Source organism: Pleurodeles waltl, chromosome 1_2 (genome assembly GCF_031143425.1).
Source record: "Pleurodeles waltl isolate 20211129_DDA chromosome 1_2, aPleWal1.hap1.20221129, whole genome shotgun sequence".
NCBI lineage: Eukaryota > Metazoa > Chordata > Amphibia > Caudata > Salamandridae > Pleurodeles > Pleurodeles waltl.
The window spans coordinates 82,746,883-82,773,770 of record NC_090437.1 but is presented as its reverse complement, the minus strand read 5'-3'; the positions used below and the strand labels follow the sequence as shown (position 1 = coordinate 82,773,770).

Genomic DNA, 26,888 nt, shown 5'->3' with positions numbered 1-26,888 from the left:
CCATTCCCCAGGTTCTGAGGCATGTTCATTCCCACACTATGGGTCATCATTGCCGGCATGCCCGTCTGACTCCCCGTCATCTGAGCATGTGCGGTTCCCCCCTGCATCTGCTTTTGAGGCATCAAAAGCTGGGTTGACTCAGCTTGTGCCAATGTTGGGTTGCGACCATTCTGTATTCCCATTACGGTTGGATCTAGAATGATTCCCGTACTGTTGTCACTGCTGTAGTACCTTGGGACCTGCGGCTGATAATTTTCTGCTGTTTTCAATATAGGCACATCTGGATATATTCTCCTAACCTGCGGTATCTGCGGGGTGAACAGTAAACTCGGGTCCTTAGATCCCGATGGCGTTTCTGAATTCGGAGTTTCATTATTCTGTACCGGTGCCGGAGGGGCAGAACTGGTACTTGGACCTTGTTCACTCTCTGCATAAGGTGGTGGACGGTCGTTCAGCAATTGCATGATGAACTCCTCATCCTCTGACTCGTCTTCTCTCCTTAACTTTTCCTCGTCCTCTCTATCTTTGGAACACCTCCTGTTTGTCTTACAGGTAGCTTTCTTGCCTGTCGCCTCTTCTTCCTTAGCAATTGCGGGAAACAATTTTATCCCCTGCAATATATCTGACCTCCACACCTTCTGTGCATTATCCCACCTAGCGTCCGCTAGTGTCTTTTCTACCTTTCTTATCCTGGTCTCGAACTTCTTTTGCTGTTGCTGTCTAGCCATTAGTTCCCAAATCGCTAGAGCCTCAAACTGTGCTGGCCTTGGAGGTACCTTCATGTCGTACATCGCGAATCTCAAATTCTCTAGGATCCTTATATTGAATGTCCCATGGATCGGGAACGCTACGCTCCCATGTCTCTCTGTCAGCTTGTGCCATTGCTTTAGCCAAAGGCACGGAGCTACCCCCCTTTCCTCCATTACAATGTAAGCTGGTGTACCTTCGGGTGGCGTCTCCTCTCCTACGCTCGCTTTAATGTAAGACTCCCCCTTCATCGCACTCTTTAATGCTTTCAAAAATTTCATTTTCTCGTCTTTTATTTCACAAAATTTGTAATCAATAAGTGACTTTAATTCCCGGAATACTCTTCGCTTGCCTTTCCCCTTCCAATCGAGCCCCACGGACTGCGTCCAATCCGTGCGCGACCCTTCTCTGCAACCAACCTATCCTAGCACGGCTCCTAGTGACGTCACACCACACACTCTGCGGCTGACAAAGCCTCGCGGCTTGTCCTCCTTCACTCAGCTCCTCTCGTAACAACTTCTGGCATGTATCGCGAGCAACCAAATAATAATAAAACAGATCTGTCGGTTTACTACAGGAAGGGTAACACAATCGCTTCAGGACCTTAGGGATTTTTCACTAGCCTCGGCAGTTATTCCATCTTTCTCGGTCCCCACTTTCGCAAGCAAATTCTGACCCGCAGACTCTGCTCTCAACTGGTCAGTGATCTATTCTAGTGCACTTAGAATTTGTCAAAGCCCGAAGTCGAAGTTTTCTTCCACTCCCTTAACACACGTACCAACTCGTTGACCACGCCCGGTCAACCTATTAAACCGACCAGACCACAACATAAAACAAGTGTCTCATACACTTTTCAACATACTCCGGAGTCTCTTGACCTCGCAGGGCCCGTCTCAACAACAACAACCACGTGGACCTTTTTCTGCACAAAGCGCCACATGAAGTTCGACGACTTCCCTACTCTCACACTCGGAGTCGCACCTCCGCTATTCTCTAAAATCCTCGCAACCTTTTCAAACAATCTGCGGCAATAAGCTGTGCAAGCACAAAATCCTGACTTCACTCATACCGTCACTAGTACCGCCAACGCCGATTTCACACCTCCATTCTCTCCATTCGCAAGCTCCGAGATCCCGGGAAAGTCGCGGGGGACTTAGGGCATCATCATTCTCTCAATCTGTTTTACCCAAGAAAAATCTAATTCAACACCATATACTTCTCGAGTGGGGTCCCAAAGGGCGTAACCGTTACCTCTCGAGTGGGGTCCCAAAGGGCGAAACCGTTACCTCTCGAGTGGGGTCCCAAAGGGCGAAACCGTTACCTCTCGAGTGGGGTCCCAAAGGGCGAAACCGTCCTCTGCTACCATCTACTGATAGAGCGTTCCATCCTAATAAATTACCTGTATTTGGACGCTCTTGGGTCGATGAATCTTTTGACCAAGTGGGGCTCTCTTCACCCGAGATTAGTCAATTTAATCAAATCAATAATCAATAACGAACATAAGCAATGCCCTGATCAACATAACACTTCACAATTAATCCAGAAAACATTTCGGCGAACCATGACCTTCCGGCCATGAATAACCACACCAGTTTATTCAAAGTTAATGAATTTATTTCCCTATATTAACAAAGCTAGCACGATATAAATGTGTCTCAACACCAAATGATATATGTAAATGAACATTAATAGCTGTCCATAACGGCGAAAAAGATGCAATCTATGCAGCATTTGAATAACAATGCATTCGATGATAGCAACGCAAACCACTAAAACTATAATCTGTAATGGGCTAATTGCATACATTAGTCAGCATAACAAGGTCTCAAATTGCATCGTGCAACAAATGAATCCTCATCTAACCTCAAATTAGCATCTGCATGTGGGATTTCATGCAAAAAAACAATTTAGCAACATTGATTTGGAAAACTCCTAACTAGGGCTCTTATCAAAAATCAGCAGTTGGTTACCTAAAAAGAAACACAATGCAATTGTACATTTTCCTTTCATATTTACCAAATTCAATCAGCATTCAAGGAAGTCTTCGTCTCACAGGTACCGGTTTCGATCAGCATGGGACGGGGGCAAAGGGGGCAGGGTGGACGGGGCAATTGCCTCACAGCGGCAAGATAAAAGGACAAAACTACTACTTTATGCAAAGGGGCAAATCAAAGTTAAAGTCTCTAGGGCGAGAATTACTTAAAATCTCTTTCTCTCGATTAGAGAAAGCATCAAAGTCTCATTCAAAATGGCGTCGAACATCAATTGGCATCGTAGAAGATGGCAAAATGACGAGGTCGGCAAGATGGGCCATAATGGCTGCAATGTCCTGCAAATGGCGGGTAATGGCTGCAATGGGCAATAATGTCCGTCTTCTTCTTGTGCAACAGGTTTAAATAAACAACAGTTCAAATCCAGTAGGGTCTTCCATTGGAGGGTTCATAGGTTGGCTTCAAATTGTCCAATCAAAAACAACAATTCACAAGCTTCTACCTAGGCATACATTATCCTTGGAGTCGGGAACGTAAGTTGCAACATATTTTACCAATTAACTCACTTTCAGAGCTTCCATTGTCTGCACCTGCAGATTGACCTTGGAGCAAAGAAGAAGATGCCAGGCTGGCACGAAACCTTAAAGATAAGCATGTGAACCGATCTCACTGGAAAAGTACAGCTTCAAGCAAGAATACACGTTTTATTAGCACATTAGAAAAACACGAGCATCTAAACCGTGAGACAAGGCAACTAGGCCGAAGCCTCCACTAAAGTTATGCTAAGTTAAAACATTTCAAACAAGCAAATCATGGCACACGTTTACGGTTATGTCAGATTAGTACAATTCTAATACATCACGTTATATAAAGCACGCTTATAAATGTTGGCGAACTACTCTGAGGGCACATTTGTCCCCGTACAATCTTTATTAGTTCGGTTAAAGTCACACTTGATTATTGCGGCACTACGTTTATGCGCTAATAAATGTAAAACCTTTGTTTCTGCGTCATCAATGATATCCATTGTTGTGTCTTGTTCATGTTTCTGACAGGTATCATGCCAAAGAGGGGTCTGGACGTATCTTCCTGTGAGGTCTTTAGGTTCTACAGACTGATCACCATCAAGAGCCTTATTGAGCCTGTTTCTATGATTGTACCTCGAAGGGTGAGCTTAGAAACATCTCTTCATATTTCCTGCTGAACAGTAAAATGTTGCATGATTGTGATACTGCCTGTTGCTTTTCAATACCTTTGTAATGTTTTCTGAAAAATACTTTCTTGTGTTTGCATCAAACTAACATATTTTATATCAGTAGTGTTGTAGTTACATAGATCCATTATTAAACTGAGCTAGCTACTTTACGTATGAGGTGTTCTATAATTTAATTTGAACATTGGGATATTGAGAGTTCCACTGAAGACAATATAGTGTTTCTTCGCGTAGCTTAGGAACACTTGAAGTATTAATCCTGTCAGACAGTGAATTGGGACTAGGCTGGGAAACAAAGCAAAGCTGGCAAAATATTTTTCATCAGTCCTACAATGCACTGAGGTTCTAAGTGGTCATGAGGGTTTCATTTCAAGACTGTTTGGGAGAATTTGAGTCCAAATAGTGTAACGTACAGAATTTCTTTTAAATATATAGTGGGGAGCTAAGGTAATATTTTATCATTTCGGTGTCTGCCGAAGTAGCCAGCATACATTTTTTCATGGCATCTTTTCTGCTGGTTTGAATGTTTTAACTATAACCAATTGAATAAATGTGTTTGCAGATGAAAGTCAATATATGGGATACCGAATAAATAGGGAAACATCGTTTTGTTTGCCAGAGGAACCACAGGACATTTATGATGAACGATACAACATTCAAAATATACTGATCAGAAATTCCATCTCACTTTTTTGCCAGACGATAAGAAGGGACCATCATTGATACCACATGGATGACCTTATTACATAAGAATCCATGAGTAGCCTTTGAATTTCAACTCAAGGAAAGTCACAAGTCACAAGTCACCAGTGAAGAAGACAGTTTATCTAGGTTGATTATTTAGACTAGAGCACCCTTCGCTACTGTAAAGAGCAGACTGAGGAAATCTGTAACCAGAATCCCCTTAAGACAAAGCTACAAACTCTGTAGACCTCCTAAGTGGCAGAAATGTATAATTTCTCAGAATTTAAAATCACGTTGTATACTTTTTTATGACTTTGCCATTGTTTAATCAAATGCTGGAAAAGACGGTGTTTGTGGGGCCCTAATGTTCATCTTTATGCCGGAGGTAATCAGATTAATTTCCCCGTGTCATTTGCTTAGCTAAACTCTTAGATATAAATTATAGAAGATGCCTCTCTGTCCTAAGCTCCTTCAGTAAGGATTCCAACATGGTAACCCTCTAGAATAAATAAGACATACCATTAGTCAAATTGATAGTATTACCCTCAGTGGCTAACGAATGCACATGTATTAGGTACTACATCATCCATTACTAATGTTCCCAGCACTAAGGAAACAGTCCCTATGAGGCACATTTAACTGTATACTTTCATCACTAGTTATCAACAACATGTCAGTAGTTATATTTAGATTTAAAGAACTGTAGTAAAATACCCTTTTTGTGACAAAATATATATATGTATATAGCATTGTTTTTTATTTCTATAGCTTAGTGTTTTTATTGCCTGTTTTGCTGGCATGTCATATAAAGGACACAAAGAACAATTTGCAACATTTATCGGTTTCCTGCACTATACCCTCACTAAGTTTTAACTTTACTCTTCTCAAGCCAATGTGGAGCTTCAAAGATATTCTAACGCAGAAGTACATATCTACGCTCATTTTATAGAGTTCTGTGGTGCAATATTGAAAGATATGCCGATATTTGCAGTAGTTTACTAGAAACAGTATATATGTAAACTGTAGGAGCAGCATAATCCTAAACGATGAACAATCCCCTGATGGCTAATGAGGATGGCAATCAACACTTCTACGCAGACTCATTGGACGGCGTTTCAATTCCTAGATTGTTTTGTGAAGATCTTTAAAGACTTCTAGGGTGTGTGAGTGAGAACAAATATGTACTGGGGAGTCCATCAACCTCGATAAGGGTAATGTTTCTATATAATTACGTCTGGGATCGCTAGTGGGGCAGCAACCTTGAGGGGGTGAGCATAGTAGGAGCCATCTCTCCTAACATTCATGGGGGTATTGTGTCATTGTCTCTGGCCTCAACTAGGGCTGCTTACCAGTGGTATGCCAATAGCCGTTCCGGAGCCGGAGTGTGCCCCCACCCCCCATGTAGTTTGCGGGGTGAGGTCCCTCAAGTTTCGTTATGCCACTGCTGCACACAGTTCACCCCAATCTCTCTCATTTGGAGATTTTCTGAGACCACGGGCCTCCTCTCTGTGCAATGCTACAATTTAACGTGTTATGGATCTTTTGATGGCTGCTTTCCACTGTTTGATATGCGGGCCTGTAGGGGATTTACAGTTCATAGTGATGGCCTGCTTTGCCAGTATGAATAATAAATCAGCAAATCCTATACAGTAGGCCTGTGTGGTAGTGTAGATCTCCCTTCCTGTGACAGTCTTTAGAACACTTTGAACCCCACGCCAGAACTCAGTTACAAAGGGGGAACCCCACATCATGTGATTAGAATCTGCTTTCTCATCATGTCCACAGGGAATGTGCGCCGTTTCATTAAGTTGTATCTTGTTAATTGTCTAAGGTTTGTGTGGTTGGTAATGCTGTATTTGTTGAATCATGGCATTGTGAGAGATTTTCTTATGGTATGCAGGGAACCTATTTCAACCTTTGTCACTAAAAGCGTGGTCTTGCTCCTTCTCCTAGTAAAGTTTCAGGGGAGTAAATAAAGTCAGTAATGGTCTGTATAACCAGGAGACCCCTGTGTTGAAAAGAGTTTGTATGTAACTGGACGAGGTTCTGCTTTAGTGATATTCCAGAGAGCATACATCAGAGCTATGGCTGCCCTATGGATCAACATGCCAGGCCGAAGATGCGATCCAGCTGGTAATGCTTCAAAGATGATCAATGTTCCATTTGAAATGGGTCTCCTACTGTGGTAAGACCAGCTTGCTCCGATCGAGCTACTAATACGTTTTCCTTCATTTGCAACTGAGCAAATATCAGGGAAGTGTAATATTAGCATCATAGGACTGAGAGTCTGTTCCACATCAAATCTAATAATAAATAATCTTTCTATTTCTTTAAAATGTTTTAAAGGCAGAACACAAGGTAAATTTGTGTAATAGCAGAGCATGAACATCAATTCACCAAAATGCCAGGGGTAACAGAAGTGACATCACACGCCATTTGACCTTCACATTCACTCATACACACGCTTACATATACACATGCATTCACAATCACACATACTGTCAATCACATAAACACACTCTCATCCGCAAGCGTACACACAACATACATTTGAAAGTATGTTTCACTCAACTCAGCTCCCAGGGACGATCATATTCCTGCTAATTGTACTCCATTCTTTATTACACTACCAGTGAATAATGTAGCATCATTTACAATTAGAGTAATACAAAAAATGACAAAAAACAAGGAAAGGAGAACTCCAACGGATGCCCATGCGTTCCTGGCACTGATTTTTGCCAAGTCTGAGGCCAGGGGTCGCAAAGTCTGTACAAGGGACAAACAGTTGCAACCCCTGAATTATGTCCATGTAGCAGGGCAGACAAGGTAACATCACCATTTTGGTCAGTGCTGTCTGGCCTGCTGCTGTGAGAGAACACAAAAAGGTGACATGGGATTTCATTGATCTCACTGCTCGTCGTATATTCCCTTATATTACATTAGCTTTAGTGTGATAGAATTGTACCCCTAAATATTTAAAAGTGGAGGAAGAATGGTTTGGGAGTTATCCCATGTTAATGGGGTTCTGGGTCTTAACGATTAAATGTTTGTCTTATCCCAGTTCACTGCCAGACCTGATACAGCACCTAAGGCTTCAAGTTCCCTAATAAACTCACTGATGTTTGTCAGTTATCAGGTTATCAGCATAAAGAGAAACTGTATGGTATGCTGTGCCATTTAGAATTCCCCATTCTTTGCCTATCTAGAGAAGTTGTGATGTAAAACTCTAGATTGATAGGGCAAATAGGAAGTGGGAGATAAGGCATCTGTACCTAATTCTCTAGCCTACTGACTGAGTTTCTTGAGATCACTCGGTTTGTACATGCTCATGCTGTTGGAAGGTTATACAGGGCCTTTAGTTATATAAGGCTTCTCCCCTTGGTTGATACAGTCCAGAAACTTGTGACCGAACCTCCAGCCAAGGGAGCCAAAGCCTTCTCAATGTTGACTGATAATACAGCCACATTATGCCATGCCACAGGTACAGACTCAGCTATCCTAAACAGTTGCCTTAATTTTGCTGTGTATTATGGCTGGGTATGAAGCCATTTTTGTTTGGCTTGGACTAAGTATGATATATGAGGCAGTAGTATATTGGCAAGAATTTTACAGAGAAGCTCTATTTCATGTCCAGTATTGCTGACAACTCCTCTTGAGATTTCCCGTCTTGAGGAGGGGCTGCTTCAGGTGCCTCCTAAGTCATGGGGGGAGGACCGCATGCTTAAAATCTTCATTATAAAGCAGGACCAACTTGCTTCCTAGCTCATGTCGAAGGATGTGTACAACTCAAGAGGTAGTCCATCTGCTGCAAAGAGCATCCCCAGCACAAGCAGAGAGATTGTATCCTTCACCTCTTGTAAGAAAATTGGATGTCCTAGTTCTGTTCTGTCCTGGCATGCCAATTTTGGCAATGAGATATCTTCTAGGTAGTTATCAATATTAGAATCTGGACGTCGTTACTTTGGGCACACAACCATTTGTAATAGTCTAAAAAGGATTTGTTAAATGGTTTCTTAAGACTGCTGTAGAGGCAACTAAAGGTCCACAATCTTCATCAAGGTGGACCCACTGTTGTCTAGATTAGCTAACCAAACCAGAGGTCTGACAGATTTGCCTCCTTCTGTGTGCTGGCAAGCCAAATATGCTGCCTAGTCCACACAGTGTTGCTGCTTGACTAGGAAGACATGTTCTTCTTTAGCTTCATTTAAGGAAGTAAAGGCGTGATGTGTCAACTGCCATCTTGTTCTCAAGGTCACAGAGCTGCCTGTCAAATTCATCTAGCTGAGGACTAATTTGATTCCTGACCCCTACAGTTGTTTGTATGCAATATCCTTGAAGTGTTACCTTTAAAGCCTTCCACATAGTGCACTTTAAATCAGTTGAGCCCTAATTTTCTTTGAAATAATATTCAATGAACTGATACGCAGAAAGCAGAGTCTTCTGGAGCATCACATTGAAGCCTTCATCTGGGTATAGGTGTTATGCCTCTCCCCACAAAAAATGTAATGTTAATTGATTATGATCTGGAATGGTTTTACTTAAATATGCAGCCATGCAAACCACTGATAAGAAGCTAGGATGGTCAATGAAGTGATCAAAGCATACATGAACATCATGAACTGTCAAATAGTAAGAGTACTCCTGTAGGGTCGAATGTTTATGATAGCATGTTTAAGAATGACCAATGCTGTAATCGATCACTGAGGGCCTTTTGCTGTGGTGTCCACTGGACTGTTTGGGAGTGGTGGGTGAGATTGGTTTAAGTGTACATCCAATACCCTGTTGATGTTTCGAACTATCATAGCTGGACATTAAGGCCAATAGGTTTCAGAGGGGAAAAGGAGGAATATAATTTTTATTGACCTGCATTTGGTGCACAGATACTACCAAATGGCAGCTGTCTAACATCTAGTCTTCCCTCCACAAACATTTATCTACCATTATCATCTATATTGGGTTTCAGATTTCGATCTTGACCCTAGGACTGATCGAAATGAGTACCTCTAGCATATGACGAATACCTGTGAATACAACTCGCCCCCTCTATTTAGTTTGAAGCCTTTGTCCCTCCCATTTTGTCAGGTGGGTCTCCTGAAGCATTGCTAAGTGTATCTCTCTGACGTGTAGATACAAGTATATCTTATATCGCTTAGTTGTAGTGGACATTCCCCGAACATTTCAAGTTAGAAACGCATAGTATTTTAACCCCATTCTTTGACAACGTAAAAAGGTCTTGCGGCTTCACAAGAAGCTACTATCCAGGTATGTAGTCCTAGGAAGTGCAACTCTTTGACAAGCCAACCTCTCACGTCATGAGTCAGGAATCCCAACTGTCTGCACCAAAGAAAAAAATAACTGTTTCTGTAAGTGAACATCAAACTGATTACACTTGCTGCATGAGCTCACCTGCGAAAGAGAAACTATGCCGTGATCCAGAAAGTGGAGGGGGCTGGCTAAGTGACTGGCACAGAAAGACAAGGAGGAGCCTTAGGGGTGTAAAGTTCACTCCTCACCACTTCAGCTTGAAGGTTAATGGACATGGACACTTGTGATCAGGTGTGACCGGAGGGACTAGTGCTACTCAAGTCATCGCACGTTAGACGTTCTGCCTTCCAGAGGGGTGCTGGATTCACATCCTTCTTGGGAGAATCCGTGATTGACTGGTGTGATTCAAGTCATCACGCACCAGACCGGTGCCTTTTTCTGAGGAGGTACCACATTGGGAATTGGCATGTGAGTGGACATACGGTCAGGGCGACTCAGATCATCGGACCCCTCACGTTTTGTCTCCTTTTTGCAGATACAGCACTGAGCACTTTTCACATGGATTTGTAACCGTCTTGGGCCACTTGAGTCTTCATCCCCCCAGGTGTGGCATCTCCTGGTACAGGAGGTGCAGTATGCAACTGGAAGAGTTGAGGGTGACTCGCATCAACAAGCTGCAATGGCACCTTTCCATTCCAGAGGCGCTGAAATTGGCAACTATTTGGTAACATTGAACTGTCTGACTAAGCTGAATGCCTTGGTGTCTAACGACAACCCTCCACCTGTGTTTTGCATACCTCTGAGTGAACCTCCTGTGGGGAGCCCGAATATTTCCTCCTTTAATTATTTACTGGCTATTGTTTTTCCTTTTCTCCCCCTTGAACCTGGAACCCTGAGACTGGTGACTAGCCGCTAGCGGCCCAGTAACCAGAGAAAGGCTGATGCAATCTTTGGTTCGTGAAGGGGCGGGATAGTTGAAGTTGGTTTTGTGGGAGAAAGGTGGCTTGGGACCCAGGATGCCAGCATACACAGTGGCCTCCACTATGAGTTTCAGAGCACCACATTAGGGTGCTGGAAGTGAGTGTCTACAAGTGGGTGTGTGCACGCGCTGGCCAATACCCGTGGCACCGCACAGCTGGGAAGAGTGAATGTGCGGGAGTGAGGGCAGGTGAATGCGAAAGCAGTACTGTGGTGCTGCTGGTCACATTTATCCTGTCAGTGAGTTCTTACAGTTGGTATTACATCTTACTAGTGCAACACTGGCCGCAGTACTAAGGGAAAGTGCTGTAACCCTTGTATATACATTTTGCTGCTAACATTGAGAACTGGGGTGTACACTGAATTTGTGTTACACTGATTGTGGGGAATTCTAGGGTGGGTCTTGTGGTGACAACGTTTGGCACCTTATATGGGTGCGGGGAGGGAATGTACTGTTGTCCTCATGTTTACATAGAGTGGTAGTGTTTAACATAGTTGTGCCTCATATACTGGCTTCCACTGCAAATTGGGACTTAGGCCCAGAGTTACATCAATCAATCAGTTATTTCTATAGCTCAACTTCTCACCCATGGGGTCTCAAGGCGCTGGTGAGGGGGCACTGATCAGTCAGAGAGCCAGGTCTTGAGGCTCTACTTGAACTGATTCAGCGAGGGGGACTGCCTGAGGTGGACTGGCAACGTGTTCCAGATCTGAGCGGCGAGGTCGGAGAAGGATCTACCTCCTGCTGTGTTCTTCCAGATTCTAGGGGTGGAGGGTAGGGCCAGTTGGGCAGAGCGGAGTTGTTTGAAGGGGGCATAGAATGATATGCGGTGGTTGAGGTAGGTTGGTCAGATGTTGTGCAGGGCCTTGTAAGCGTGTGTCAGGAGTTTGAAGGTGATGCATTTTCTGATGTGGAAATAGTGCAGGTTGCTCAGGTGGGCAGAGATGTGGCTGGGCATGTCCAGGATGAGCCTGGCTGCTGTGTTCTATATTTTCTGGAGTCTTGTTTGAAGTTTCTTTGTGATGCCGGCATAGAGTGCATTGTCATAGTCGAGTTTGCTGCTGACAAGTGCGTGGGTGACCGTCCTTCTTGTTTTGATGGGGATCCACTTGAAAATCTTCCGTAGCAGGCGAAGTGTCTGGAAGCACGACAATCCGATGACGTTGACTTTGCGTGCCCTGGACAACGAGTAGTCGAGGATGATGCCAATGTTGTGTGCGTCGTCGGTGGGGGCAGGGACGATTCCAAGGGCTGTTGACCACCAGGAGTCGTCCCAGGCGGTGGGAGTGGAACCCAGGATGAGGATCTCTATCTTGTATGAGTTGAGCTTGAGGCAACTGTCTTTCATCCAGTTGGCGACTGCTCTTATTCCATTGTGGAAGTTGCTCTTGGCTGTTGGTGGTTCATTGGTAAGGGATAGAATTAGCTGTGTGTCATCAGCGTAGGAGACGATGTTGAGGTTGTGGTGTCTGATGATCTTAGCGAGCGAGCCATGTAGAGATTAAAGGGGGTGGGGGCTCAAGGACGAGCCCTGGGGGACTACGCAGCTGGTTTCTGTAGGTTCTGAGATGAATGGAGGGAGTCTGACTTTCTGGGTGCTTCCAATGAGGAAGAAGCGGATCCACCCCAAGGCCTTGCCACGGATGCCTGCGTCATGTAGTCTGGTGCATAAGGTGGTGTGGGAAATGGTTTAGAAGGTGGTGGAGAGGTCAGGAAGGATGAGGGCATCTGTTTCTCTGTTGTTCAGTAGGGTGTGAGTGTCATCAGTGGCTGCTAGGAGAGCAATCTCATTGTTATGGTTGCTCCTGAATCCAGATTGGAAGGGGTCTAGGATGTGGTTAGTCTTGAACTCTGTCTGTGAGTTGCATAACCAAACTGTGTTGACAAGTTGTGTGGAGAATACAATCTTTTTCTACATACACTGTGTGTTAAGTCTCCTTTGTGCCATGCAGCGTATTGTGGCGGTGAAGTGCTGTGTCCTTGCTTTACACATTGCCTCTGTGATAAACCTCTCTGCTCTGTGTCAAGCTACCCAAGAGTGAGCCTGGTATTACTCTCAATGTAGATAGGACCTACAATTACTTTTCTGAAGTGTTGCTGCCCTTCAGGTCTGCTTTTCAGCTCCTTTGTCACTGAATTAGAGCTATCAAGTTTTGTGCAGGAGGGATCATTAAAGGTGGTCAAAACAGACACAATCAATGAGTGCCCAAGAAGCCGGGAACCACATCACCAACAGGATCCAGAAAAAGTATTGATGTAGCTTTTCAGCAGAATTCACGAGGGAATCCCTTCTCTTGATAGCCCACATTGCTCAATCTGTTGCAAGAGAGTCTCATAGAGGCCCTAGGGAGTACAGGGAATGGTTAGCAGCCTCCATGTCTCAAAGACTCCCGGCAGGCCTTGTGGTCAGGCATTGTTTATGTGCCAGTAGTAAGTGCATGGGATGAAGGGTACAATAGGGCCTTACCAACTTCCTCGTTCCCAACAACACTAGCTGCTAAGGCCGTCCTCCACATAGGACTCAAACGATCTAATCCCAAAGCAGGAGGCAACTTTCTGATCCTTCCTCCCGTTGGGTAGTTACCACCAAAGATTCACTCAGAATAGGGAGAGAGGCACCCACCTCAAGGAGGTCCTAAATGCAGCCTGTCCCTTTCACAGACTGTCAAAGGCCCAGGCTGCGCATGCAGATGAGGACTCAAGTTCCAGTTGAAGTAAGGAGATCCCTGAGGATCCCTTACATCTCAGTCTTTATTGTGGTTCTGTTCCACCCCTCAAGCTATGCCTTAATTATTCTATTAGTGGAAGGCTTCAACAGCACCCCCATACATAGGATGGCTCCCTCATTATCCACCTGGCTCCCCCTTGGTGGGTAACTCAAGACTTTGGTGTCTTCTTGGTTCCACTGGGCTTTATTAACTGCTCTGGGATCAATTACTGGTCGGCGTGGTAGGTGGGCGAGGCTTCGCAGCTGCCAACCAGCTACTAGCCATTGCCCAGCTGACATTTTGAGATCATGGCCTGGGCACACTGCAGTCACTGTTCATTTCTAGGAAGTGAGCCATCTGTAAAAACCGGATGTCCTCCCTACTGTCAGTGCCAGAAGTCTCCACTGAGGCTGAGTGTTGTAGTCCAGCAGCTACTTGGGCCTAAGAAGCAAAACATATCCAATTGAGACCGGGCTAGCCTAGCAGCTCCCTAGATCTTTTCAGCCATATTCTGCAGCCAGGTCACACACACCCACACCCAATTTAGTGTTTAGGTTTGGATCGCATTCTCCCTCTGAGGCATCTTTCTTTTTTATCATTCATTAATAATGATGCTCCCTATTGGGGGGGCAGTTACCTCTGAGCATGGGTTTCTTAAACCCTGATTACAAGTGGGGTGTTGAATTCCTAAATCCTGTTACCACAGTTTTTGAAATTCAGAGTAATTTAATTACAGAACCCCTGAAGTCGTCCCCTAGTGAACTCGGGCAGGTCAAACATGTTGAAGTTTACTGGGTGAAAATGTGTGGTACATACCAGTATATGCACAATGTTGGTGAATTAAGAATTTAATTCTGCAAGTTTTTTCCCATTTACAGAGTACAAACTTGGAATAGAATGATTTTACTGCACCCAAAACACCTTACCCCTTGCCACTGGTATTTACCAGGCAAGTACCTCACCCCTTTCCTGTTCACTGTTAATCAATGTCGAAAGCTTTTCTATGACCTTCGATGTAAAATCACAGCATCCCAACAATCCAAAAACATAGAAATACACTCACCCTACAAGTTTCTAAATACCAGTCATACAGCACCTTAATATTTAGAGGAGTCTATGTACTAGGTCCGGTGTATACCTGTGACAAAAGCAAGATATATCTTCATCGCAGAGCCTTACGTTCAGCCAACCATAACTTGCTCTGCATTCCCAGAATTGAAAAGTTCAGAGCAGGTGGACGTTCTTTCTCCTTCCTAGCCCCAAAACTCTGGAACCTGGAATTAGTTGGGCTATCTCAGAGAATCTGTTTAAGAGCCTCCTAAAGACTCGCCACTTTAGAGAGATCTAATTATGGTTGGTCCTTCTAATGTTGGTTATTCTGTTGCATCTTATCTTTCACCCAGCTCCGGGATGCCCCTTTTTGGAGCAGCTGATCGCTCTTTACAAATCTACTTAATTCATTTATTACAGTCACTTTCAAAGCAGTTTTTTGCATTGCTCGGGAAGAGGACTCATCTCCTCCAACAAGTGACACAGCAGTTCTGCACCACAACAGCAAGAAGTAAATCAGTTTGCATGTGCTCATATCATGAAGGCCTACCCTAGCTGGAATCACAGATGGCCCAACACTGGATCCTGACGTGTACAGCAGGTCTGTCCCACACAACTACAATGGTTGAGTCCTGGGTTGGAAATTCATGTTTTCATGTTTTGAAATGACATTTGAAAACAGACCCTTTGAAGTGGCATTCTAGCCCCTTCTGTGCCCAGGACGTAATGGTTACGTCCTGAGGCGCAGTGCTCGTGTGCCCAGGACGTAACCATTACGTCCTGTGCACAGAGCCCAGAGGGAGCGCTAGCGCTCCCTCTGTGGGGTTCCCCCCACCCCCCCCCCCCCCCCAAGGCAGGGATGGAAGGGGAAGACCTTCCCCTTCCACCTCCGACCCCCTCACCCCCCTTGTCACAGAGGCCTCCTCCCATCACGCTGGAAGCTCAGCTCAGCTTCCAGCGCAATCGGGAGAGAAATGCAAAGCATTTCTCTTCCGATCACATGGGGGAGGCCGAGAGAGGCTTCAAAGGGAAGGAAAGGAATTTCCTTCCCTTTGAAGTCTCTCTCTGCGTTTCAAAAGCCGGATTGTAAAGCAATCCGGCTTTTGAAACGTCCACTAGACACCAGGGATTTATTTTTCAAATGAAATTGGCATGAGGGGAGTAACCCCTTGGGCAAGGGTCGCTCCCAGGGGGGACATTGTTTTGGAAGGCCTTTTCTGCCCCCCCTGGGGGCAGAAACCTCTAGGCACCAGGGATACATTTTTTTGTTTTGTTTTGTTTTTGTTTTGTTTTTTATTTTAGAGGTGGGGAGCGACCCCTTAGGCAAGGGTCGCTCCTATAGGGGGCAAATTATAGTTAGGCCATTTCTGCCCTCCTTGGGGGCAGATTGGCCTATTTTTATGATGCCAATCTGCCCCCAAGGGGGACAAAAACCACTTGACACCAGGGAGTTTTTTTTTCTCATGAATTTCACGCAAGGGGAGCGACCCCTTAGGCAAGGGTCGTTCCCTGGGGGGGCAAATTTATTTTAGGCCATTTCTGCCCCCTTGGGGGGGCAGATCAGCCTATTTTAATTAGGCCGCTCTGCCCCCAAGCGGGGGCAGAAACCACTAGGCACCGGGGATTTTTTTTGTTGTTGTTGTTGTTTTACAGATGGGGAGCGACCCCTTAGGCAAGGGTCGCTCCCCTTGAGGGGCAAATTGTATTTATGCCATTTCTGCCCGCTTTGGGGGCAGATCGGCCGATTTTAGGTCAATCTGCCCCCAAGAGGAGCATAAACCACTAGGCACCAGGGATCTTTTTTTGCGCCATCACGCAAGGGGAGCGACCCCGTAGGCAAGGGGAGCTCCCTGGGGGGTGGGGGGCCAAATTTATTTTAGGCCATTTATGCCCCCTGGGGGCAGATAAGCCTATTGTTATTAGGCTGATCTTCCCCTGGGGGGGGCAGAAACCTCTAGACGCCAGGGCAATATTTTTTTGTGTGTTTTTGTTTGTGTGTTTTTGTTTTTTTTAGAGATGGGGAGCGACCCATTAGGCAAGGGTCACTCCCCTGGGGGGCAAATTGTATTTAGACCATTTCTGCCCCCCTCTGGGGCAGATCGGCCGATTTTAGGTCAATCTGCCCCCAGGGGGGCAGAAACCACTAGGCACCGGGGATCTTTTTTTTTTTACGCCAATGTCACGCAGGGGGAGCGACCCCGTAGGCAAGGGTCGCTCCTCGGGGGGGGGCAAATTTATTTTAGGCCATTTCTGCCCCCCCTGGGGCCGGCTGAGCTAGAGGCCAAAATCCACAGGTAGGCACTGTGCAAAAAACACCTCCGTTTTCTGTGAAAAAATTTGATGTGTCCACGTTGTGTTTTGGGCCATTTCCTTTCGTGGGCGCTAGGCCTACCCACACAAGGGAGGTACCATTTTTATCGGGAGACTTGGGGGAACACAGAATAGCAAAACAAGTGTTATTGCTCTTTGTCTTTCTCTACGTTTTTTCCTTCAAATGTAAGGCAGTGTGTAAAAAAGACGTCTATTTGAGAAATGTCCTGTAATACACATGCTAGCATGGGCACCCCGGAATTCAGAGATGTGCAAATAACCACTGCTTCTCAACACCTTATCTTGTGGCCATTTTGGAAATACAAAGGTTTTCTTGATACCTATTTTTCACTTTTTATATTTCAGCAAATGAATTGCTGTATACCCGGTATAGAATAAAAACCCATTGCAAGGTGCAGCTCATTTATTGGCTCTGGGTACCTATAGTTCTTGATGAACCTACAAGCCCTATATATCCCTGCAACCATTAGAGTCCAGCTGACGTAACAGTATATTGCTTTAAAAAATCTGACATCGCAGGAAAAAGTTAGAGTAAAACGTGGAGAAAAATGGCTGTTTTTTTCACCTCAATTTCATTTTTTTTTTATTTCAGCTGTTATTTTCTGTAGGAAACACTTGTAGGATCTACACAAATGACCCCTTGCTGAATTCAGAATTTTGTCTACATTTCATAAGTGTTTAGCTTTCTGGGATCCAGCATTGGTTTCTCACCCATTTTGGTCACTAACTGGAAGGAGGCTGAAAGCACAAAAAATAGTAAAAATGGGTTATGTCCCAGTAAAATGTCAAAATTGTATTGAAAAATTGTGTTTTCCAATTCAAGTCTGCCTGTTCCTGAAAGCTGGGAAGATGGTGATCTTGCCACCGCAAACCCTTTGTTGGTGCCATTTCCAGGCAAAAAAACACGAGCTGCCTTCTGCAGCCCTTTATTCCCATTTAAAAAAATAAATAAAAATTCACTGTATTTTGGCTAATTTCTTGGTCTCTTTAGGGGAACTCACAAAATCTAGGTACCTCTAAAATCCTTAGGATGTTGGAAAAAAAAAGACACAAATTTTGCATGGGTAGCTTATGTGAATAAAACGTTATGAGGGCCTAAGCGCGAACTGCCCCAAATAGCCAAAAAAGGCTCGGCACAGGAGGGGGAAAAGGCCTGGCAGCGAAGGGGCTAGCTAGACGTCGAGCCAGAACATGTTTGTCCTACTGTCCACAAAGATTATTTGATTTGTTTTTAGAGTTTCAGGTTTTTACTCCTAACTTGGTAACGGTATGCCCTAGGAAGAATACTGAATGGAGAGAAGAGTGTGAACGTGCAAAATAGCAGTGGTGAAATAGGAAGCGGGAGCATGAATAACCATAATGCAGTGGATTAAGAATTTAAAGGTTCCAGAGGACAACAGTATAATAAAATTAACCTTTGTGCTGCATATTGTAAAGACCATGGTTCTGACTAAAACCTTGGTGCTAATTCATTTCAAGTGCAAACTCATTTGGCGTGCGTTAATTGCACATATGCTATTTGCCCATATGCATGTGTCCTACCCCATGTTATTCACCTGCGTGCTTTCTGCAGATAAATCCTGGTAAGAATTTTGTAGGCAAACAATAGAAAATTCCTGTGCACTCTGGAAATCCACGGGTGTTACAATTTGCACACCCTTAGAAAGCCTGTGCATATTCCATGCTGGTCATGACCTCGTCTTGGAATAAAAAGCCAAAGCAAAAACTTTACCCAATGATTGTGTAGCGAAGATGCAATTGCTTGTATAGTGATATTCTGTTGGTCCCTAGGGGAAGCAAATTAGTTACCCTCTACCCCAAAACTTGGGTAATCTTCCTGATGTGAAGATAACATTTTTTTCCTTTTCAGTCCTTTGTAGGGTAATGGTGAATTTGGAATTCGTTATGACATATATAGTGTGTGCTACTTTCAGGAAAGACCGAAAGGGCCAATAAAGAGCATGCCATCACAAGAATGCAGTGTTTATAAAAAATAAAAAATATAGTTCTACAAGCAAATACCAAACAGAACAATTTTCATGTGTGCCAAACCTGCAACACGTGAAAGGGGAGAAACAACGCACGACATATGGCTGCCTACAGTTGTTATCAGAGATTATAGAAACGTTTGCTAATACATACAAAACATAAACCTTTAGGTTTGATTGTGTCAAATATACTTTAACTGTGTAGCAGCCCTTAGAGTATACTGTAAGAAAAACAAAATTGACTCTGAATGAATATTCTCTGTTGATAAGGAAGAAAATTCCTTCACGGTGGACCGGGTTGGCATGTGAGAGCAGCAACACACCAGCACTATCCGCCTACGAGACCACAGTGAAGAATTTTCTTCCTGACATCTGGCTGGCCTTGACACTTGTTGCCATTATAGTATGCCTTCAATACCTGACCCCGGTACAAGTCTCCAGACTATACCACTTGGTCTACGTTTCACCCTTTCACTCTTGGAAGATGTACCTGACGAATAGAGTATCAACAATGGTCACACCGATCCAAAATAGAATCTTTGTTATCTGGCCTACTAAGATTATGGCTATCTATTCCTATCTCTCCTCAGCCCTCATAAGTATCTCTATTGACTGTTTCCCTACTCCTTCTGGAGGACTTGTTGCCTTCTGTTCTAGGGTAGTAGTGGACGAAGCCCCCAACCTGTCTAGCTCTGATTTTCTTAGTGTCATTAGTGAGGGGTCTTGCTTTCCCATCTGCAAGATCTGGACAGTCCTTTCAGACTGTCCGGGCCATTGGCATCTACACTTCAATTCTCCTGGAAAGCACACTGAGACTAAAAAACTATTCTTCATACATCGTATTCTTGTTAATAAAATCTTTGCAACATATAGGGGGTCATTTTGACCTCAGTGGTCTTTTTTAAAGACCGCTGAGGGACGGCCGTGCGGAAGACCGCCATTGGTGGCGGTTTGCCGCTCGGCCTATTATGACCGTTGGCAGCACTCCGTCCTTTTACGGACGGAGAGGCGCCAACAGCCATACTGGCAGGAGGCGGGGAAGTGGAGGTTGCTCCACCTCCACCTCCACCGCCACGCCAACAGAACACCGCCCAGCGAATCACGTCCTGTGATTCGCCGTGGCGGTGTTCTGTTGGCGGTGTGGTGTCGGAAGAGCTGCCCCCATGGCTCCCGTCCCCTCCCGGAGGATCGTCGGACCAGGTAAGTCGATCGTCCGTGAGGGGAAGGGGGGCGGGGGGGGTGTTGTGTGGGTGCATGGGGGTGTGTATGTGTGTATGTAGAGGGGGTGTGTGAGTGTGTGTATGCCTGCGGGGGTGTTGTGTGTATGGGAATAAGTGCGTGTATGTCTGTGGGTATGTCTGTATGGATGTGTGCATGTATGTTTGAATGTGGGTGTGCGTGTATGACTGTGTGTGTGGATGTAGGCATGTATGTCGGCGTGTGTGCGTGTAAGTATGTAGGAGGTGCCTGCCTGCTTGTCGTGTGGGTATGGGTGAAGTGATGTTGGGGGTCGGGGTGGGGAAGGGGGCCCTGCCACCTTTGGGGGGTGGCAGGGGTGGTGGGGGGGTAGGGGAGGGAGTCAGGGTGGGGGAGACCCCTATCAGTGACAGGAAAGAAATTCCCTGGCACTGATAGTGCTTACCGCCATGGATTTCATGGTGGTTCAAACCGCTGGAAATCCACGGCGGTAAGCCGGGTCCAAATACCACCGGCGGTATAGTGACGGCCGCCGGGCTCGAGACCCAGGTCTCCAGCCCAGCGGTCATCTCCGCCCTGGCGGGCGGAACGGAGAACCGGCGGATGACCATGGCGGTAACCGCCATTGGTCATAATTCCACAAAGTAAGACGGCCAGCGTGTTGGTGGTCTTACCGCCGGTTCTCCGCCTTCCGCCAGGGTTGTAATGACCCCCATAGTGTAACTTAATACATTCCCCATCGTGTGCTGTACTCTTTCCTACACGATGTTTGAACAGATTGCACAAATTCTGTCTGTATACCATTCCCTGTAAAAGGAACTGTGACCAAGGGACACCTGACAAAATATTGTCGATTTATATAAGGAGAAACATTCAATAGTTCAAGTATAAACCAGGCTTTAAAAGGAGGGCAATATTCTAGACTTCTGAAGGTTGATTGCACCATCTCCTTGGTTATTTAGTAAATGGAACATAGTTGGTTCTGCCAGTGAGAAGGCCTGGAGCACCACACACTCCCAGTCAGAGGTAGCAGTTAAAAAGTAGTTAACTTTGTGGATTGTGTTGTCATTGAGTTGAAAAATCATTAGGGAGAACACTGGTGCCAGATGACTGTTCCACCACCAAACCATCTAAAGTCAGACGCCAGCCAAGACATTGAAGAACATTGCAGAAGCCAAGACTCTGATGATAGTTATGTTAAGGCTAATAATCAAATATGAATTGAGACTCACAGCAGTGATGTAGCCATTCCAGATATGCCCTATTCAGAAAGGATACGGAAGGCAAGAGGTGTTGAGGAATGGCGATTTATGTGAACAATAGCATTAAAGCAACAGATACAAATAAAACAGAGGGTGCAGCAGAGGCTCTTTGGCCTATCTTGGTGAGATAACAGCTACGTGAGATATGTGTTTTGTCTATCGGGCACTTCATCAAAGGGACACCTGTACACAACAGGCCTTGCTGAAATCATCCACGCGATAAATCGGGACATAAACACTCAACACCCTTCTCTATAGTGTAAAAGGCCATTTGTTAGGACAGCCTTGCTCAAAAACATAACATTAACATAACCGTAACTTGATTGAATACTTTCTTATTTTCTCTTTGAACTCCCTTATCTTCCAATCTCACTTCCTTCCCCACGTCTCTGTTCACCCAGCATCCCCTTCCATTCTAACACGCATCACCCTTTTGCATTCGTCTCCTGCCTGAAAACAGGCATCCCACTCTGTCCTCCTTCACCTGCTTCTTTTTCCCCAGTGGAAGGGTGGCCAGGACCCATCTGACCCTCCACCCTCACCATCCACTGTCCGCACTGGCAAGCTGCCCTAACCCTGGCATACAAAACAATATACACCCTTCCCCCAACGCCAGTTCTTCCTAATCACTCACACTTACCACCCTTGCTGTCAACCTGTAGGGTGGGTGGGTGACCAATCCTAACCGTAGCGCAACAAGCTGCAAAAGAGCCCCATCCCTGTTCCTGCCCCCTCTTTATACCCTCCCTTTACGCCCCCCCCCCTCTCCTCCCCAACCTATCCCACCTCAGGCCGTCGCCTACCGTCCCAAAGCTTCCCGTGGAGAGACTGGACTGCATCCATCTCTCCACGGGGCACTCCATCAAGACATAAACACTCGACACCCTTCTCCATAGTGTAAAAGGCCATTTATTAGGACAGGCTTGCTCCATAACATTAACATAACCGTAACTTGATTGAAAACGTTCTTCTTTTCTCTTTGAACTCCCTTGTCTTCCAATCTCTCTTCCTTCCCTACTTCTTTGTTCACCCAGCATCCCATTCCTTTCTCACATGCATTACCCTTTTGCATTTGTCTCCTGCCTGAAAACAGGCATCCCACTCTGTCATCCTTCACCTGCTTCTTTTTCCCCGGTGGAAGGGTGGCCAGGCCCGCATTAGACCCTCTACCCTCCCCATCTACTGGCACCCAGCATAAACCCTTTTGGTGTTTTGCTGCCCCACCAGCGAACCCACTGCAGCTCAAGAATCAGACAGGTTTCGACCACTACAGCTTCTTCCCCTACGAATTAGTCAGCAAAAAACACAATTTCATTATTTAATGCGCATTCCCTCTATCCGACAAATGTACCCCATCATCTCTGAAAAGTCCCTGTTCACTTTCTTTAATCCCTTCGTGTGTCAACACTTTGATGTCCTGTGTCCCACAGAACACCCGCATAGCCCGATTAAGCTTTTTCCTGACCCGCTCAATGGCCCCATGCTTCAAAGCTCCTCTCCATTTCCGTCTGGGCACAAACTCTGTGCACACCACACAAGTCGCATGCATGCTGTGTTTCAGTAATGCCAGGTCCCACTGCATGTGTTGCTGTAGTGTGAGCCCCGATAATCGGACCAGATCATTTCCCCCCAGGTGCAATACCAGCAAATCAGGACAACCCCATGTCAGCAACATTGCAGTTATAAAATGAAGCAAATTGCCCCACCTCATGCCGCTCTTCCCCCACCACAACACCTTATGTCTGCTACTCGGAATTCCCAATGAACTTCCATAAACTTGCTTTTTGGCATATTTTGCAGCCCAGTGAATAAACAAATGTCCAACCAGCCATGTTACCGATTTTCCTTTCTCCGGGCCGTACACACAACCTAGAAAGATAAATAAATGTCAGTGTAGGACAAAAAATCCCCTTCCCCCTCAGTGCATAGAATTGTCCTGTCCTGGAAGATACTCCCTCTCAAGCCCTGACATATCTCTCGCAATACTTTGATCTCCATCTCCCAATGCGCCTGATTCGATCCCAGTCCTAGCCCAAACAAGCCGCTTCAGTTGCCGCACAAATCCGGAACGAATGAGTTCCAAAATTACCCAGCTGCCTTCCAACCTGCCTCAAAGCCATTCTCATCACAGCCAACAACTGGAAAGCTGTAAGCTTCTTCCCACCCATGTGACAGAAAACATCTTGCCTGCTCCGATACATGTTTCTGGAAAGAGTTCCACTCCTGTACTGGACATGCTCCCCGCCCCCACCCTTTGATCCAACCATACCCACTTCCCCTTCCCCAATTGGTCCATTTTAGAGCGCCTCAACCAGATGCCCATATGCACACCCTGCCTTCGCACATCCTCCTTCCGAATTCCACAAGCTTTACCCACGCCTAGCAACTCAGACACTCGGATGACCCCAAAAAACATCCATATCATACACAAACGAAAAAGTGCCACTTCATATGCATCCACACAACAGACCGGCAACACATGTAACAGTTGTACCAATAGTTCAAATGGAATAGCCTCACGCACCATCCTTCCTGACCGTGATCGCGCCCTGCCCCAACCTTTCAAAATTTTTGCCAAAATGTCATCCTTTGCCAAAAAAACAACTTCCCATAGAAAGACACACCCTCCAGCTTACCCCAATCGTGGCTGGCGACAAACCCTTGTGAATCAGGAATAACACAAAACGCACCACTCGCACTTCAAACAAACCCCTCCCTTGCCACCAGAAACGATCCCCATTCGCCTCAAAATCCTGAAATTCCAACCATGCTAAATGGTAATTCCTCAGCATGGATTCAGCCAGCGACTTCTCCACCAGTTCCATGACCATCACTCCCCCACTCCCAAATGTCTGCTGGAACCGCAGTCTTGTTCTCCTCTGTGCCCGGTGCCAATGTGCGGAAACGCTGCCAGTGCAAACGAGACCGGGAATCTGCAATAGAATGGTTGACCCCAGGAATGTGTGCAGCCTTAAATATAATGTTCAATGACAAACGGCGCAGCATGAATCTTTGCAAAAGTTGCAGTACCCTAAAATCCCTGGCCCTCTGTCTATTCACCAGTTCAACCACTGTCAAGTTGTCAACATGAAATATTACGGGCCTGCTTGCCAGCTCGTCACCCCCACACCACCAAAGCCAGCAAAAATGGGAAGAATTCCAAGAATGCATTACTCCTGCCCTGGTTGAACCAATGTGCTGGCCAAGGTTCCGCACACCACCGACCATCCCAAAAAAGGCCAAAACCAGAGGCCCCTGCCACATCCGAATAAATCTGCACCTGCCACACTGTGTCCGCTTCCCGAAAAGCCGTGGAGACCCCATTAAACTGTGTCAGGAGAAGTTCCCACACCATGATGTCTTCCCTCAAACCTACCGTCAGCCAAATCCTGTGATGAGGAAGGGATGCTCCAGACATCGCCAGCCCCATGCATCTACAAAAAGTCCTACCTCCCCGAACCACCCTGCATGCAAAAGTAAGGTAGCCCAGGAGCTGTTGTGCCAAACGCAGCTCTATCCTCCATCTCAACCTGATCTGCCGCAAAAATTGCAGGATTTCAGCAACCTTGTCTGCAGGCAAATGCGCCATGAATGCAACCGTGTCCAGCTCAATACCCATAAAAGGCAGCACATAACTAGGTCCCTCTGTCTTTTCAGGTGCCAGAGGCAAGATCCTGCGCCAAATTCTCAAAACACTGCAAGGCATTCCCACACGCTCCCGAATATGGTGCCCCTAAAAAAGAAAGTCATCCAAATAGTGTGGCACCGTCCAATGCACACTCATCTGCATAAAAACCCACTGCAAGAAGATACTGAAAGTTTCAAACAATGCACAATAAATTGCGCACCCCATTGGCAGCACCCTGTCCACATAAATAGCCCCTCCCAACTGCATACCCAGAAAAGAGAAGTCCTCAGGATGAATAGGGAGCAGCCGGAAAGCTGCTTTAATGTCACCCTCGGCCAACTCTGCACCATTGCCGTATCCCCTAATGAGCCGGATAGCGTCATCCACAGAGGCATATACCACCATAGTATCCTCTGGTGAAATAAAATCATTGAGTGATGCCGCTTCCAGCCATGACAAACGGTGTATCAAACGAAACTCCCCCTTTGCCTTGTTAGGGACCACTGCCAAAGGTGAGACCCTAAGATCCTCCATGGGCCACCCGTAAAAGGGGCCCGCAGTTCTACCCTCTGCCACTTCCTTGGCCAGTTTTGTCACTACCACATCTAGCATGGCCAATGCTGACTGTAAGTTCTCCGCCCATCTCCTTACCTGCGGCCCCTGGTCTACTACTCGAAAACCTTGTCTGAAACCCCATTCCAATCTGCACGCCATGTACATATCTAGGTACATGCGCAACCAGGGCAGTAACCTAACCAATTTAGTTGGAGTAGGCGCCCTTTGGCCCAGGAGTGGCATGGCCTCCTCTGCCCCTGGAAGATCTCCACTGTTATGCCGTACTGGCCAATGAAAAACATTGTGTGACTGGGTGTCTCCCCCCACATTTGAACATTCTGCTTAAATTTGCAAGGGTGCCTAGAGCAAAAGCCCTTGTTGAAGTTCCAGCATGCTCCTGTGTTAGGCAAGGGTGCTCTTGGTACCCGCCCCGGCCGGAGCGGTACACTGCTGAAAAGGCCTATAGACCACCTTAAGGACACTAGCTGTATGGGTGGACCCAGCAGACTGTGAAGAAGCCATCCACTGCATCCATAGCTCTGAGTCCACGTCCCCCCCCCACGGCTTCTCAGGATTAACACTCACTCTAGCCCAGAACTCCTCATCATAACTCAACCATGCAAAACCTCCAAAATGCATTTGGGGCTTGCGAATAATATCCATGTATTTAAACATAGCAATGGCTCTGTCCGCAGTAAATACTGGCATAAATCAGGGACGTCGAGATCCAATTATCCATCGTGATAGGTACCATAGGCCTACACACTAGTTCCCACTGTTCCTCCTTGGAGCCTTCTTTAGCCTCAATGTCTCTATGAAAGAGCTGAAAAAGTCAACATATTCATGCTTCCATATCCGAGCCTTTGTCTTCTCCACCACGTGAGACCCCAGTGGCTTTGCTAAACCCATATAGGGGAGCCGCTTCTTAAGACCTTCCCCTTCCTTGATGACCCTTTCCGGGGCCCCACTCGCCACCGCGTCTCCCTTTATGCCCTGTGGTGTTGCAACCTTCTCCGCCTCGGGCTCTTCTTAAGACCTTCCCCTTCCTTGACAACACTTTCCGGGGCCCCACTCGCCACCGCGTCTCCCTTTATGCCCTGTGGTGTTGCAACCTTCTCCGCCTCGGGCTCTTTATCACACGCAGGTACCGCACTGGTATCAAGTGTGCTATGTACTGACTCAACCCCCACTCCAAAAGACTTATTTTGGGCCGCACCAGCCTTGCCCCTCCACTCACCACCAGTCTCCCTTATCTTGTACTCCGTGAGCCCGAGTAGCTCCAACAAGGCC

The 26,888-nt window shown here is 46.0% G+C and overlaps 1 protein-coding gene across 2 annotated transcripts in view; it reads left to right on the top strand.

Annotated features, from left to right (window-relative positions):
• The window catches only part of CORO2A (coronin 2A), a 322,094-nt gene that overhangs the window by 239,287 nt on the left and 55,919 nt on the right, over nucleotides 1–26,888 (top strand). For both annotated transcript variants that reach the window (XM_069236572.1, XM_069236575.1), the window contains one exon: nucleotides 3,794–3,906. In XM_069236572.1, the coding sequence (XP_069092673.1) occupies nucleotides 3,794–3,906 (113 nt within the window). The remainder of the gene's footprint in view (nucleotides 1–3,793; nucleotides 3,907–26,888) is intronic.